This window comes from Alexandromys fortis, unplaced genomic scaffold (genome assembly GCF_014885135.2).
Source record: "Alexandromys fortis isolate MF-2015 unplaced genomic scaffold, M_Fortis_MF-2015_v1.1 scaffold_94, whole genome shotgun sequence".
Lineage (NCBI taxonomy): Eukaryota > Metazoa > Chordata > Mammalia > Rodentia > Cricetidae > Alexandromys > Alexandromys fortis.
The window spans coordinates 2,259,859-2,275,950 of record NW_026067979.1 but is presented as its reverse complement, the minus strand read 5'-3'; the positions used below and the strand labels follow the sequence as shown (position 1 = coordinate 2,275,950).

General features: G+C 49.1%; 1 protein-coding gene across 1 annotated transcript; it reads right to left on the bottom strand.

The window, feature by feature from the left end:
- Positions 1-11,681: 11,681 nt before the first annotated feature.
- Rax (retina and anterior neural fold homeobox) lies at positions 11,682-15,506 on the bottom strand. Its single transcript, XM_050157811.1, has 3 exons — positions 15,218-15,506; positions 14,740-14,993; positions 11,682-12,167 (listed from the first exon to the last, which is right to left on the bottom strand). Exons 1-3 carry the CDS (start codon positions 15,504-15,506, stop codon positions 11,682-11,684), a joined length of 1,029 nt encoding a protein of 342 aa, XP_050013768.1.
- Between the last annotated feature and the right edge of the window lie 586 nt (positions 15,507-16,092).

Genomic DNA, 16,092 nt, shown 5'->3' with positions numbered 1-16,092 from the left:
TTCCATTGTATAGAGGTACCATATTTGTTTTCTAATGGGAGAGAGAAAGAAAGGGTGTGGATTTGGATGGGAGGGGTAGGGTCTGGGAGGATTTGGGGGAGGGAAAGCCATGACCAGCATATGTTGTATGAAAAAAATGTATTTTCAATAAAAATTTAATAATTGGAGTTGTCCCATTTGTTTGTTTATATTTAACTTCCCCAAACATTATTAAAGGGGAAAAAAAAGCAGAAGTAGTAAATCTCTAAAACGTAGTCAAGTTTCTGGAATATTCCTCCATCAAAAACGTGTCATTTGACTTCTAAACATGCGCCAGTGTGCACAGTTCCTAATTGAAATCCCGCCGTATTTAGTCATCGCTCCAGTTTGTGGTCTGCCTGTGGCTCAGCCATGATTGCCTGGAGAGCACTGTTAAGTTTTGTCTGTGTCTCTATGCAGCAACCACAGAATCTGAGCAGCTTCCTAAGAACCGCAGCTCCGTGTCAAAACCAAGAATGTGTCTGTCTAAGCAACAGGTGAGCCCGCCTTTGTTTGGCTTGCTTTAGCGGCTACACACTAAGTTAGGTGCTCCAGAACCAAAACGCAAGGCTCCTTAAGCGTCACCAGGTGACTAACCTTCCTGACCCTGAATCTAAAGGAGGTTAGCCGGAATCACTACACCGGCTCTAAAATCAGGAGTTACCACCAGGTTGACCAATGGCTGTGAGTTTTTAGTTGTGTCGATAGTATTAATTTGTGCTATCAGGTGCTTAGCCCTCCACTTTCCAGCGTTATGGTTCCGTATTCACATATCACAGCTAAATCAAGCGGTCAGTAAATTGCTTTTGATTTTTTGGTTTCATTTTGCAGTTGAAGTCCAGCGCTGGGAGCTTGCATCTGAAAAGAGGCCCAGGTGGTCCAGTCTCAGCACCGGACTCACGTTAGAAATGCGAACATTCTCCCCTGTGAGGTGGTCCGAGAGCGTCCCACTTTGAATAATTAGCATAGAACAGTTTCCATCTGGAGCAGAGGAGAGCAGGGGCTCTTGAATTTGGTTTCTCTTACAGGAGAGATTTGCTTGGATGAGAGTCGGAGCGTGAAGTGAGAGATGTCTCTCCAGAGAGAAGTTCAAAGCTCCAGAGTGTTGGGAGACACAGAGAGAAGACACCAATCCTGCTGAGGACCCCCTTCCCTTGCAGGTAGGTGATCCTTTCGGAAAACGGATCCAGATGGTCTGGCCGCAGGTGAAGTTCTCAAGATGACCACGAGAGGGCGACCTCGGCCAAGTTACTGAAGGAGTTGGCTCCAGGCTGACATTCTGCAGCCTAGTGGAGGAAGTCTTCTTGGAAAGAAGACCCCAGAAGACCCCACGGGGCTTAAAGCTGCCCTGGGGGTGGGCGGCCGAGAAGCACTCCCTACTGCTCCTGCTCATCTCTCAGGAATCTGAGAGCGTGTACTGTCACCCAAAGCAGCAAAGCTAGGTGCAGAAGCCATGAAGGACCCCGCAATGTGAGAATAACTCAGCAGGTTGAGCTCCAGCAGCAGTTTGCAAGCTGAAACTGGAGTCTTGAGTAGTTTCATCCAACTTTGCGGAGGTTGTACTAGCCAAGGAACAAGGAAGGAGGGGATGAGGCAGGGGAAGTTAAACCCTCTTATATTCACCCCCTACACACACACACACACACACACACACACACACACACACACACACACTGACACACAGCCCACGTGTGAACAAAGGTGTATTCACCCCCAGATAACGACAGAAACAAACTACTCCACTTGGATATGGCACGGTGCCGGATAAATTTAACAGTGTTGTTCAGAGAAGCATTTGCTGCTGAACCACTGAAGGAAACCTCATCTCAGTAAGCATTGTGCCTAAATTCTGGGAGGGGAGGGGCCTCCTGAGCCCTTCCTCCTAGCAACCTTTAACTGCCTATAAATGTCCCCCTCTCTCACCCTCACTCTGCTTGTGAGGACTGCCGCCCCCACAAACACCAGCAAACCTTAACTTGGATGAGGATTCATGAGCCTGCCCTCCCTCTCTCCTGTGGGTAATCACCTGCTAACTGTTTAAGAGGGCGTTGGCATATCTTGGACTAAGGACAGCCTGTCTTCATAAGCCCAGAGATCCTGAAGCTTTGCAACTACGAACAGACACTGTAGAGGAATCTTTCACCCATATGAAAAGGGCCAAGGCTTTTTGGAAGCCTTTTTTTTTTTTCTCGAAGTCTGGCTCTGCACTAGTGAAGGAGTAGGGCCTTGATTTATAACTTTCTTTGTTCTGTATATATCTTGTGAAAGTGATTCTACATTGGAACATGGGCAACCTAAATCTGTGCTTGCCAGACCATGATCACTCATAATGGCTTCAGAATAAACTATCTCCTATGCCCTTTAAGAAAAGAGTTGTAGCTGGGTGGTAGTACATGCCTTTAGTCCCAGCACTCAGGAGGCAGAGGTAGGCAGATCTCTGTGAATTCGAGGCCAGCCTGGTCTATAAGAGCTAGTGCCAGGGTAAATACATAGAGAAACCTTGTCTCAAAAAAACAGAAGAAGGAGAAGAAATAGGAGGAGGAGGAAGAGGAGGAGGAGAAGGAGGAGGAGGAGGAGAAGAGCTGTGGTTTTTACATTGACCCTGGTCCATCTCTCCCACCACTGTGTGTGTTTTCCAACTGCTCCAGTCTTAAAACCCCACCTTTTGATTCTGATTGTCCTGATGTCTGTGAAATTCCTCTCCCTGGGAGTTTCTGTGTGTTTTCCAGATCACTATGACAAACTTTTGTCATAATCTTATCGGTCATCTGTGGATCTTTTTGGAGAAATGCCTATGCAGATCTGTTTCCCACTAAAATATTGGATTGTCTACTACTGAGTTGCAAGTGATATTTATATACTGTTGACACAAATCCCTTGTCGGATATGATCTTCAAGGATTTCCTTCCATTCTGAGGACTGCTCTTTCACCTTGTAAATGACATCATTTAATTACAGTGTGACGTTTTGGTGAAGGCGCCCTCACAGTTTTCCTTTGTTGTTCATTCACTTGGTGTAATATTTAAGACTTTACCTAATCCACAGTCATAGAGATTCACCCCTTGTCTTCTTGGCGTTGTGAAGTTTTCACTACACTTAGGTCTGTGTCCAGTGTCAATCAAAGTCCTGCATGGCTCCTGGTTGAACCCCAAGTGCCCCTGTATTGGCTACTTTTCCCTTGGCTGTGACAAAGCACCTGACACCGGGAGTCAAGGAAAGAAGGCTATTCTGCCTTGCAGTCAGGGAATGCAGCCCCTTGCGGTGGTAGCAGGAGCAGGGGCAGCTGGGCACATTGTGCTGGCAGTCAGGAAGCAGAGGAGGTGGAGGCTGGTGTCAGCCGCTTTCCCCCTTGTAATTCAGTCCAGGGTCAAAAGACACAGGTGTGAACTATATTCTTCCCCTTCAGTTAAACCTTTCTGAAAACACCCAAAAGTTTGTTTCCAGGCGATTCTAAACCCACTCAAGTTGGCAACGAAGATTAACTCTCACACCCTGAAGACCCATGTGCTAAGGACTTGTTCCTCAGTGGTACAACTGGGAGGCGATGGAACCTTTATGGGATCAAGACCAGGCAAGGCCTTGAGGTCTTGGAGACAAAGCCCTGGAAGGGGGTCGTGTAATCCTCAGTGCTCTTCATTCCTTAGCTTCCCTTTATGCTCCTATCTGCTCAAGACAACCGATGACAACTCAAGACAGAAACCTCCAAAAGGCCCAAGTAAGCCTGCTTCCTTTCTGAGTCGGTGATCTCATGTGTTCATCAACAAAAGGCAAAAGGCACCGCGTGAGGCGAGGGTCCGATGCCATTTTCTGGCATGCACATACCGTGTCAGCATGGCTTGGCACAATATTATTCTCTCCTTTGAAGAAGCCTGGCTTCTTGTCAAAATTCAGGTATAGAGTAGTTTGTCCCTAGACTCTGCTTGGTCTACATTTCTTTTATTACATTGCATTATTTTTAATATTTATGTGTTGTATGTATGTAGGTACATGCATGTGGAGGTCAGAGGATAACTTACGGGATGAGAACCTGTGGATTCCTTCTAGGCTAATGTGGTTTGTTGGAACAAGACCACCCAAAAGGTTTCAATTAACCCCCCCAAATACTCCGCCCAGCAAACAGCAGGAAGCAGTTTGGAGAAAACACCACCCAAATTTCCAAGATCATTGTTTATAAATGTCTGTTTTCATTTAAAAGGGGATATGATATAGAAATGAATACTTTGCATTGGTATGGATCTTGGTCTATAGATACAAGTTTAAGGTTGATTTTGTTACACTATGTATACATATTTCTGCTCATGTTTAAGGTATTGTGTTTGTCCAGCTCATTTAAAAATGCAATGTATAATTTAAAATTATACATTAATAGATAGTCATCTATAATAATCAAACTTCTAGTCATAGTTAGGTTTTCTAGATGCACAGAGATATATTTCAGTTAGGTAATCTTCAACACTTCAAAGAACTACAGAATAAGGCATTTAAAAAGGTTTTAAGAACTTAGACTTTTCTCAACAGTGAGACATCTGCTTCTGGCAGCACCAATTACTTCAAGAAGATGATGGACATCAAAAAGGCTCCTTATGGAGCATGATAGCCATTTGGGCAAGAAACTGCTCTTGGCTGGATTGCTTGGTGTTATGCTGTATGAACTGGACACGTAGGACCCACAGAAAAAAGACTACTGAACTTGCCAAAAGAGGTAAGACAGTCCTTCAGGGTTCCTGCTTCATGAAAGAGTCTACCAGACATTCTGCAGGACACAGAAAAAAAATGACTGACAAACTGCCAATATAGGTAAAACAGTCTTTCAAATTTCCTGCTTCATGGAACAGTCTGACAGATACTATGGGTCTGTAGGCTGAAGATGAATACCCCAATGTTACAGAAGAACTTTGGGTGACAGTTCAGGAAATGAGATGTCTCTGTTATTTCTAGAACTTTGGAATTTGCTTATAATGCACTTCCTGTTTAGTTAGGTAATATTATATCCTTCTGAGGTCTTTGAAGAGTTGAAGACAGATAGTTATAGTTATATAATGTGGGATTCTCCTGTGTATGCTGTGAATACCACTGGTTAATAAAGAACTGTCTTGGGCCTGTGCAGGGAATAGAGGTAGGCAGGGGAAACTAAACTGGAGAAAGGAGGCAGAGTCAGAGAGAAGCCATGGAGCCTCCACTGGAGACAGACATGCTGAAACTTTGCTGGTAGGTCACGACCTCATGATGATGCACAGATTAATGGAGATGAGTTAAATTAAGATGTAAGAGTTATCCAATAAGAAGCTAGAGCTAATGGGCCAAGCAGTGATTTAATTAATAATGTTTCTGTATGGTTATTTTGGAAGTCTGGGCAGCCAGAACAAACAAGAGTTTTCCTTAGTTATGATAAAAGATAAATTAGATATAAAACTTTCCAGATACAAATAGACTAAATATTTTAAGTGTAATTCTTGTTTAATACCTGTTTTGTTACATGTAATTTTACTGTGTTAAAGTTAAAACCTTACTTTTTATTTACATAGAAAAGGGGAGATGATATGGGAGGTCCTTCTGTATATGTGTTGTTCTTATTGGTGAATGAATAAAGCTGCTTTGGCCTATGGCAGGGCAGAACGTAACTAGGCTGGAAGAGAGATATAGAGAGAGTAGGCAGAGTCTAAGAGACACTATGTAGCTGCCAAAGGAGAAAGATGCTAGAACACTAGAACCTTACTGGCAGGCCACAGCCTTGTTATGATACATAGAAATGGGTTGATTTAAGATGTAAGAGTTAGTTAAGAAGAAGCCTGAACCATTGGTCAAGCAGTGTTGTAATTAATATAGTTTCTGTGTGATTATTCAGGTTTGGGCAGCCAGGAATGAAAGATCACTCTCTGCTTATACCACAAAATCAAATATGCAGGGCTCATAGGGGCTCACAAGACTGAAGAGGCAAGCACAGAGCTTGCATGGGTCTGTGATAGGTACTCTGCATACATGCTGTGCTTGTTTAGCTTGGTGTATTTGTGAGACTCCTAAAAGTGTGAGTTGGGATTGTCTCTGACTCTTTTGCCTGGTCCTAGGACCCTTTTCCTCCTACTGAGTTGCCTTGTCCAGCATTGATATGAGGATTTAAACCTAGTCTTATTGCATCTTGTTATGCCTTGTGCAGTTGATATCACTGGGGGGCCTGCTCTTTTCTGAAGGAAAACAGAGGAGCAGTAGATCTTGGGGAGAGGGGACTGGGAGAAGGAGATGGAGGAAATGCTGTGGGTAGAATGTATTATATGAGAGAAGAATAAAGAAAAAGAGAAAAAGCTGCCCAACTCAAGGTAGCAGAAACTAGCAGTTTCCATAGCCAAGTATCTACGTGATTTAATCCAGTTTTAGGAAACGGTCTTCACAATGAGCAATTAAAGCTTGGTTAAGGAATTAACCACTAATGAGCCATTAATTCTAAACCATTATTGTACAGTTAACAAGCTGAGCCCAGATTTTTAAGAACCGGTCCCCAGTGAAGGGGACAACGTTAGCTGCAAAGCATACCATGGCTCTGCCTTTCCCAGGCCGGCTAGAACAGTAGCTAAGCACACAGACACTGTGAGCTGTTAATTAATAGCATCCCCAATGGAACTCTTTCTCTGCACACCTCTGGAGAGGTGGGGGTTCCATGCATAGCCTAGGAATCTGCTGTGGCTGGAGAGTGCTCAGAACAGAGACAGAGAAGTGGGTGGGGGTGGGGCTAGAAGAGAGGTTAGGCTCTGGGGTGGGGAAGATGGGTTCATCACCACCAAATGCAGGGGCCCCAGAGCTCCAGGGTCTGCAGTCTAGAGGTTGTCCTTGTGCACCGCGCACAATGAGGGGTGTGCTCATTGGCAGCTGAGCTCTGGCAGTTTCTGTACTGCAATGTCAGATCTAGGAACGGAGACTGGGATTGCCTCCCTCCCTAGCCAGATCCTAGATGGAGGGCGGGACTTACGTACAGTATGACGTTTTCCATTCCTGCAACTATTAAATATATACTTAAAAGAAATAGAAGATGCTCCCAGTTTGGTTGCCAATCTCTAGCTGTTGCCCTGTCCCTTCAGTTCATCCCACTTACCCCAAATGTGGCCCCTCCCCATCCCAGATTCAGATCTACCTGAATAAGTTTCAATGCCAAGAGCCAGAAACTGAGGAGAGTATGGGCTGGGGACACAGGTCAGAAATGCAGGGCTCCAAGCAAGGGGGACCCTGCTCTGCCACTGCTCTCTGGACCCTGGGATCTGAAGACCTTTGATTGGAAGAGACTTCCCCTGGGAGAGAAATTGGGCAGAGGGCACCACCATCATATCCCTAAAGCCTTGATATGGTGATAAACCAAATCCCTGCTTGTAGAAACTGTACCTCCTACACTGCTGCAGGGCTGTAGGGGAGAGATGGGAAAGGGTGTGGCCATCTTGACTCCACCCTCTTCTTTGCTGTCTATTCTGATGCTCCCTTCTCTACTCTCTTGGGCTCTGCACAGCGGCCAAACACATTCTCAAAAGTAGAAAAGAAACTGCAGACCTGCTGCCCTGCAACTTCTGGCCAGGGCAGACCTGGAGTTCATCTTCGGGGTGTGTGGGGGGCTCTCCAAAGTCTTCCTCTTACAAGGACCAGCCCCAGCCCCAGTTAAAGCCTCCTTCCATCTGGGTTTTATCTCAGTACTCAGAACAGCTTCTCCCCTTGAAGTCTGTAAAACTATTCCCAACTGGTTCTTGCTTTCATTTTTATACTAACTGCTTCGCTTGAACCAAACCTTCACTAGGTGGCATCTTTTCTTTTTTCTTTTTTTTTCTTTTTTTTTTTTTTGAGGCAGGGATGGAGGACGACTGGGGAAACCTTTTATTCTGGGTCATCGAGACCTTCCTGTATCCCAAACCAGAGCCCTGAATCTGATTTAGAGAGCCTGCACTCCGCCCTGGCCAGAGCCTCTTTAACCTGCTGAGTTCTGTAAACCCTGAACTTGAGCACTGGTCCAGCTGTCCGAGGTCACTGGGGTTCTGGTCATTTTTGTGGCAAACTGCCCTGTCTCAAGACCCTGCTGTGCACTGGATCCCTCCCTCCACACACCAGCATGGGTGGTGGCCAGTGAATCTTCCACTGTTAGAGCTGAGGACCAAAGAGAGATGGGGACCTCTAAATCTGCTAGGGGGACCACAGAGCACTCAGCCAGCATCCACCCGTCAGTATCTCAGTTTCTAATATGGCCAAAGAGCTCTCCTTAGGAACGGAAACAAGGAGAGCCCAGGGCATCCAGTTGTTTGTTTCCATTCTTCTCCTCATGTTTGTTTTTGTACAGCCCCCCCCCCCAGCCTGCTAGAATGGTGTCCTCCTAACTCATCTTCTGGGACTAACAGAGTCGACCATACCCATATTTCTGAGAGAAACCATACCAGTAGCTGGGCTTCAGACACTGCTCAATAGCAGAACTCTTGTTTGCACGTTTAATCCCCATAACACACACACATGCACACACACTTACATGCACACACGCATATGCACACATATACGCACACACACACACATGCACGCACACACACACAGACGACCTCTGTGCACAAGCATTCTTCTAAGATATTTGCCTGTCCTCACGCATCACAATAACCCTGTCAGAAACACACAGTTGACCCCATTTCATAAACGGGGAGACACAAAGACATTGTCCCAGTTTACACCGTGCTGTGTGTGAGCTGTCGGCTAGGTATGACATGCATGTCAGATGCCCTCTTGAAGCAGCTGTGATCACCTGCAGGACACCTGCACAAAGTGACTGTTTGCCCTGGAGGGACAGGGGCTCAACAGGCAGGTCCCTTTCCAAGGATTTATACAACTGAGAGTTGCTGAGTGGGAGAGGCCACATGAGGGGGAACATTCACTGGCAGTTAGCAAGTTGTTGGGAGAAAGAGGAGAGAGAGAGGGAGGGAGAGAGAGAGAGAGAGAGAGAGAGAGGGAGAATGTGGGTCTATATAATAACTTTCAGGACAACAGGGATTAAACAGAGAAACTCTGTCTTAGGAAAAAGAATTATTTTGTGTGAGTGTCTTGGCCTCTGTGTGTGTCTGTGCACCAGGCATGCCTGGTGCCAGAAGAGGACATGGGATCCCCCTGGAACTGTAATTACAATGGTCGTGAGCTGCCATGTAGGTGCTGGGAGCTGGACCCAGGTCCTCCAGAAGAGCAGTCAGTTCTGCTAACCTCTAAGCCATCTCGCCAACCCCTGCATTTTTTAAAAAGGGCACAGCTTTGTGAATGTTGGCCCAGTCCTCTAAGTAACCCCAGGTAAATTCGTCGTTTAGCAAGTCACACAATGTCTGCCAGTGTTGGAGCTGGAGTCAGCAGACGGGCCAGGCCCCCCACGGTCACAGTGCACTGTCAAGAGACCCTACAAGCCGGGCGGTGGTGGCGCATGCCTTTAATCCCAGCACTCGGGAGGCAGAGGCAGGCGGATCTCTGTAAGTTTGAGACCAGCCTGGTCTACAAGAGCTAGTTCCAGGACAGGCTCCAAAACCACAGAGAAACCCTGTCTCGAAAAACCAAAAAGAGAGAGAGAGAGAGAGAGAGAGAGAGAGAGAGAGAGAGAGAGAGAGAGAGAGACCCTACAGAAAAAGTCCTCCTTGTTTCACTGAGTCTGGGCTGGAAGGCTGTGGAAACAACAGACCGGGGACAGCAGGTGCTCATGGAGACGTCTCAGGAAAGTGAAGATGCTGGTGTTTGTGGGGCAAGGTCCCAGTTCCGGGAGTGGGGTAAGCAGGGAGAGGGTTAAGCAAGTGCACTCAGCTTGCACAAGTGAAGCTGAATGTCCTGGGGATAAGTTGTTCCTATTAAAATTAGGCCTGTGAGATGTGCCAGTGGGTAGAGGTGCCAGCGGGAAGATCTAATGATCTGAGTTCTGTGCCTGGATTCACAAGGGTTTCCTTTGTCCTCCACACACATTGTAGCAGGAGTGTGCCTGAGCTCACACACACAGTAGCGTGAGTGTACCTGAGCTCACATACACATGCACCCCCACAAAAACAATAAAATTTAAAGCCTGTCTATTAAAGGATGGAATAGAAGATGGGTTAAGCTGACAGAGCCCGACACTCAATCCATTTATAAGTTTATTTTTTTCTGGTTTAGAGATGATCACGTGTCAGGCTCCATTTCCCCAGACATCCTAGTAAGGAAAAAAGTGCCGTGTCACTCCCTGCATCGTGAAAAGGTAACTCAGTTTCTTGCCAGCACACTCTGGAGGTTGGGGGTTGGGTCCTGGCTGTGTTTGTCAGAGCTCTCATATCCTGCAGGGCGACGACTGGATCGCGGGTTACACCTGTGCCAGCCTCCAGGTAGTTAACGTGGAGCAGGTTTCTGTAATCAAGAGCATTCCGGGAGCAGAGCTAAGACAGAGGAGAGGCCATTGCCACAGGTGCGGCCTTCTGCCTTGCTCTTGGTAAGGCAGAATCTTAATCACAGCAGAACCCAGTTGCCTTGCAAGTGTGCGATGAGGTAGGGTCCATTTCAGGGAGGAAAAAAACTGGAGAGCTGCAAGATACGCTAAGGACCCAGGGGCGGCAGCTGCTGGGTGCTAAGGGTCTCAGCCACAGGGGTGATATAGTGGCTGTCCAGAAGGGATTCCCAGACTCTATTTGCTGCTGGACATAGACTCGGAGCAGCTGCATTTGGCTGAGATAGCAGCATGCCTTCCCTGCTCCACAGTCCAAATGTTTTGGCTCCACCAAACCAAATGTTGAAAACATTCCAGTCAAGGAGGGCCTACCAGCCCAGCACCCATGGGGAGCTCCCTGACTCCTGCTACCCTGCACCCTGTTCTCTTAGCAGATCTCCGACTTGGGGGATGCAGAGCTAACTGGGGAGAAGAGAGGGTCCACGGTCAGGAGAAAAAGTCTTTGCTCCAATCTTTGAACTAATATCACTTTGGGTGAGGGCTTGCACCAGGCCGGTGACTAGCAGTGATAGTATTAGCTCCCCAAAAAGGGAGTAGGGTGGTGGTGCTCTGATTCCACCTTAGAAGGTGGTGGACCTGCTTCCGCTTCCCACTGGGTCTGAGTAGCAAGGGCCGCTGGATATTAGCAAATAAGTGGGAACACTGGAGCAGTTAAACTGTAGGCTGCTGACCTCACACAGCCTGGGAGGGGGATTCGTTCTTGGAGCAGTGTTCTCAGAATTTGCACACACTCCCTTGTGTTGCACTCCTACCGTCCAGGCCCACCAGATCCAAGACAGCATTGACCCCTAGATTCCTACCTAAACCCTCAAGCTGTAATCGGTGAGCACGCTTAGCCGGGCAACAAACAAATTTTTAATTTTTTCTCCAAAATACTTTCAACTAAGTTTACAAACAGTTTCTTCAACTCTATTCTTCTGACTCCCCTTTCTTTCCAGCGGGAACCTTCAAAGTCAAGATCCTTGGTCCCTCCCGCAGGTGGGCACTGATGCTTACGGGAGTAGCTAGGAGCAGCGGCGTGGCCAGCGGGACCTGCAGCTCGTCACTCGTCCCTCCGGCCTCCCGGCTGGGGTTCCATTGGTCTTTCTTGGAGCGTCAGAAGGTAGGCGCGAGTGTCTGTCCCAAGGCTGGCCGGGGCTTGCCCCAGGACTAGCAAAGAGAGCGTGGCCACAAGGCGGGGAGCAGAGGGCTCGCAACACGCTCTGCAGCGCCTCTAGAGGGCTTGCCAGGGCTTCCCGATGGCCTGGATATGCTCCTTGGCCTTCAGGCGCAGAGCGGCTATGCTGCTGTTGCGCGGATAGGCCTCTTCCAGCGAGAATTTGTCCCCGAATCCCGGTGCGCACGCGTAGGCGGGCGGTGGCCCGAGCTGCTGCAGACCCGGGCCCAGGGGCGCGGAGTTCAGGAAGGGCGGCGGTGGCGTGTAGCTGGCGGGGAGACCCTGCGCCGGTGGCCCGAAGCCAGGCAGGCTCTGCAGTGCTGTGGCACCTCCACCCGGCAGCGGCGGCCCGAGCCACGGCTCCAGGGGCAGGGCGCTCCCGGGTGGTCCGCTACCGCTGCCCGGGCCGGTCCCCAACGGGGCCAGAGCAGAGGAAGGCGGGGAGCGGCTGAAGGAGAGGAGGGGCGAGTCCTGCAGCTTCATGGACGACACTTCCAGTTTCTCCTGCCGCCTCCACTTAGCTCGTCGGTTCTGGAACCAAACCTGCCAGCAAAAGTGCAGAGCCATTCAGGCTAGGGCGAAGGGCAGCAGAGTGAAGCGCCCACCCTGGGCAGGCCTGCCAGCCTGATCCTACCCCTATCCCCCCCAAATAATCCTGGCACTGGAGTAGACCTCTGCTCGAAGGGCGCACACTTTCTTCTCTTTACCTCCTTGATCTCTTCTCGCTTGTACACCAGGGCTTTCTTTTACATGTGCTCTTCTTTTTGACGCTATCCTCTCCGACCCCACCCCATTCCTCCAAGCACCCCCTATCTTCCGCATCTCTCAAGGTTGTTATTGTTTTTTGGTATCTGTTAGAGAACAGTGAATTTAACTAGGCAGCCAGACCTTAGGACTTTAAAACCAGTTTCTGGGACCCTTTGGCTCTTGATGCTTCAGTTTGGGATCTTGCTTCTGCTCTGTATGCGGTAGCTCTTGCTTGCTGCTTCAGTCTCTGTTTTATCTGCCCACTTTTTCTGTTACAAACACAGGCACCGGCAACTCCCATGTTAAAAATGCAACTGTTGGTCTGGAGGGATGGCTCAGCCATTAAAGGCTAGGCTCACAACCAAAAATATAAAAATGCAACTGTTTCCCCTAGGTTTCTTTGACCTCGTGTGTATTCCAATCCCTGTTCTCTCGGCTTTATTTAATTGGTGCCTGTTTAGTATTTCTGAGGCTTCTATAAATTACTCCCCAAGATTACAATTGTTCAAGTGTATTATATCTACATTCATAGTACGGCATTTTGCCATTTCTCTTCATATGTGGGTTTATTGTTGTGTAAAAGGGATGCGGCTTTCTTTTTTTCCACATACGGAAAAGTCCCTGCCAAGGACGCTATGGTTTCTTGCACTGGGTCCTCCACTACTGATTTGATTTGATACCCGCATGAGGAAGGATGCCACGGTAGTGTTTTAACACCACATTCCACTCACCGACGAAACAGAATCGGCTTCTTTTAGAGAAGGTTAGGAAAGAACTTTGGACAAGGTGTGCTTAGGGCTGAGTTTATGTAGAGAACGTAGCGCCCTGGACCAATGGTGAAAGTGGTATAAACAGGAGAGCAGAGAAGATGGAAAACCCAGCCTGGAGTGGAGGAGGAACATGCATGCGTGACTATGGAATTAGGGAGAAAAGGAGAACTAAATGTAAGTTTCTCCACATAAGGCACCAGCCACCAGGAAATACAGAAGAGAGAGAGAGAGAGAGAGAGAGAGAGAGAGAGAGAGAGAGAGAGAGGTTCTGGGGGAGGAGGAGGTGGTTCCGTGACTCTTGAACTTCTCTGCGCCATCCCTACAAAATTAGTTGCAGTACTGGATCTAAGGCTGTGTGTCTGAAGCTTGGGATAGCTGGGTACCTACTGCTCTCCTGCCGCCCTTCATCCTGGAGGAGACCCTCCTAGTCCTGTCACACCCTCTGATGATCTACTTATATGGGGAGAAGTTACGTGCTGGTCCCAGGAAAGCTACAGACCCTTCTCTCCAGAATCCCATACGTTGGTGGAGAAGGTAAAACCACTGAACAAGAGGGGTATAGGTAAACTTGGAGCAGAGGGAGCCCCAGACAAGAGCTGCAGTCTGTGGGACACTGGGATGAAGTGTTTCCTCTCTGTCTTCATTCTCTCTCTCTCTCTCTCTCTCTCTCTCTCTCTCTCTCTCTCTCTCTCTCTCTCTCTCTCCCTTCCCTGGACAGCAAGTGCTGAAATGTTCAACTTTTAATGAAAACTATAGACTCGCAGTGCAGAACTAGGAGAAACTGAACTGTCTTTGGTAGTTAATCCTAAATCACAGTTAGGGAGCTCTCTCTGCCTTAGACACTCCTGGGCCTTGGGCTGCCTAACCACAGAAGTCCATGGAATCCCCATTGCTGGGAAATCGTACGGACAAAAAGCCCATCTTGGTTCCACTCTCAGACACATTGAATCTGTTCTCACTGTCTCCCTTTCAGGTCCCTTGTAAACTCTCTCAATTTGGAAGCCCTCCCAGATTTTTCACAGATGACTAGCAAATATTTAAAGCGTCCAAAATACTTTAATGATGGGGATTAAAAAAAAAGTTCATCTTTAATTAAAGCGAAAACTCTCGTACGATAAAAATGGAAGAGGCAGTGTAAAATGAAGGAAAAGTCAGTTTCTTAAATCCGTCTAAAGTTTTAACTGGTGGCTGAAAAGGGAAGGGAGTTTTCGTTTTGAACAAACGTGCGCAGTTGGTGACGGGGTGGGGGCAGTTGGGGGCCCTCAGTCTAGTGACCCCCTGGCCGGCGCTTTCATGCTTCCATTCCCTTCGCCTTTCGCACATCCGCAACTCCTTTTCGACTGCTTCTAATGAGCTGTCAAGCTCTTCATCCCCCAAGCGACTGCCAAGTCCTTTTAGTTTAAAGCCGGGAGCTCCCTCCCCCCAAAGGGGACATCTCACAGAACCAGACAGCTCAAAGTGTGGTGCATGGGGGAAATGTCGACGATCTTAGATACTCCTTGGGCTCGGGGGCTGCCTAACCACGGAAGGAACACACTAAGTAATTGCAGTTTAGCCTTGACCCTCCCAGGTTCCGGTCCGTCAGTCCTAGAACTTACCTGGACCCGAACCTCGGGTAGGTTAACCTTGCCGGCCAGCTCTTCGCGACTGTACACGTCCGGATAGTGGGATTTCTCAAAGGCGCGCTCCAGTTCGTGCAGTTGGTACGTGGTGAACGTTGTGCGGTTACGTCGGTGCTTCTTCTTGGGAGGTTCCTCCTCTGGTAGCTTCGGGTCGCCTGCTGCTGGCCCAACGGGCAGTCCTGGGCTCGGCCGTGTCTCTCCCTGCTCCTTAGGGTAGCAGGGGCGAGAAGCTAGGGCAACAAGGCCCCAGGGGGGTCAGTGACACAGGAGGCGCAGTCGTCTCCCCGCGGCCCTAGGGCTCCCAGTGGTGCCGGAGCTGTTCTCGAAGGAAGCTATGTGGGGTCCCTAAGACTTCTCTAATCTCGGGTCGGGCAGACCTGCTGACCTAAGATCAAAGAGACACTCTCATCTTGCAGAGCGCTTCAGGGGATTCGCAGCGGGGCCGTGCACTCACCTTCGTACTCCGGGACCAGCCCGGGGGCTGGCGGTGGGGAAGACTCAGTGCCTCCCGCTGGCGCCTTGGGGCAGGTGGGCCGAACGCCCAGCCTGGGATCTCGTTCCTTTGCGCCCCTGGAATCCCTCTCTGCAGGAAAGGGGTCTAGGATCCCGTCGTCCTTGGTAAAGCCCAGGATGGCCTCGATGCTGTGCAAGCGCGAAGTGCTCCCGCCCGGGCTGCGGAGCAGGTGGCCAGCGAGCGAGAAGCTCCCGTCGGCCATGGCTGGCGAGCAGCCGGGCAGGTGCATGGGGAGGCGGGCGTGCACTTTGCAGACTGATGAAGCTCGATGCCTGTGTTTTCCAAGTGCGCACTTCTAGAACATGCAAAACTGGACCAAAGCCAAGCTCGGCGGCACCCGGCTTGGGCTCTGGAGATGGGCAAGCGCTGGGTCAGCAGTCAATCGGAGTGCTCTAGCAGCTGGAAGTTTGGCCTGGCCTGGGGCAACTGGAGCTCTAGAGCAAGAGACCAGCGTTGCTGGTCAGGGACTCCTCCTCCTCTTCAGACCCAGCCCTTTCCCTCAGCCCCTCCCTCTACAGAGGGCGGGTCTTTCCCCTGGTGAGCCTAGGGTCCTAGGCGTGCCACCCAGGCCTGCACCCGGAATGTCCCTCCATCTGATATTTTGATCTAGTTCAATTCCACAAACATTTTCCAGGTACCAGGACTACGAAGTTTGACAGGAGGGGCATCTCTCTACCCCAGTAATAGCATCACTGGGGCAGACTTCCCGGAGTTCCCTCTCCGCTTTCTGGGTTCATCTGTCCCTCCTGCCTACCTCCTCCCAGAGCTTTCCACTCTGGACCTCCGCCTCTGTGTGGTCCTTGGGAGCTCCAGGC

Excerpts from the sequence above, each read along its gene's own strand:
- Rax (XM_050157811.1), bottom strand. The coding sequence starts at position 15,506 with ATGCACCTGCCCGGCTGCTCGCCAGCCATGGCCGACGGGAGCTTCTCG. Across the intron at positions 14,994-15,217 it reads GCTGGTCCCGGAGTACGAAG|CTTCTCGCCCCTGCTACCCT; the intron begins GTGAGTGCACGG and ends TTGTTGCCCTAG. Across the intron at positions 12,168-14,739 it reads TACCCGAGGTTCGGGTCCAG|GTTTGGTTCCAGAACCGACG; the intron begins GTAAGTTCTAGG and ends TTTTGCTGGCAG.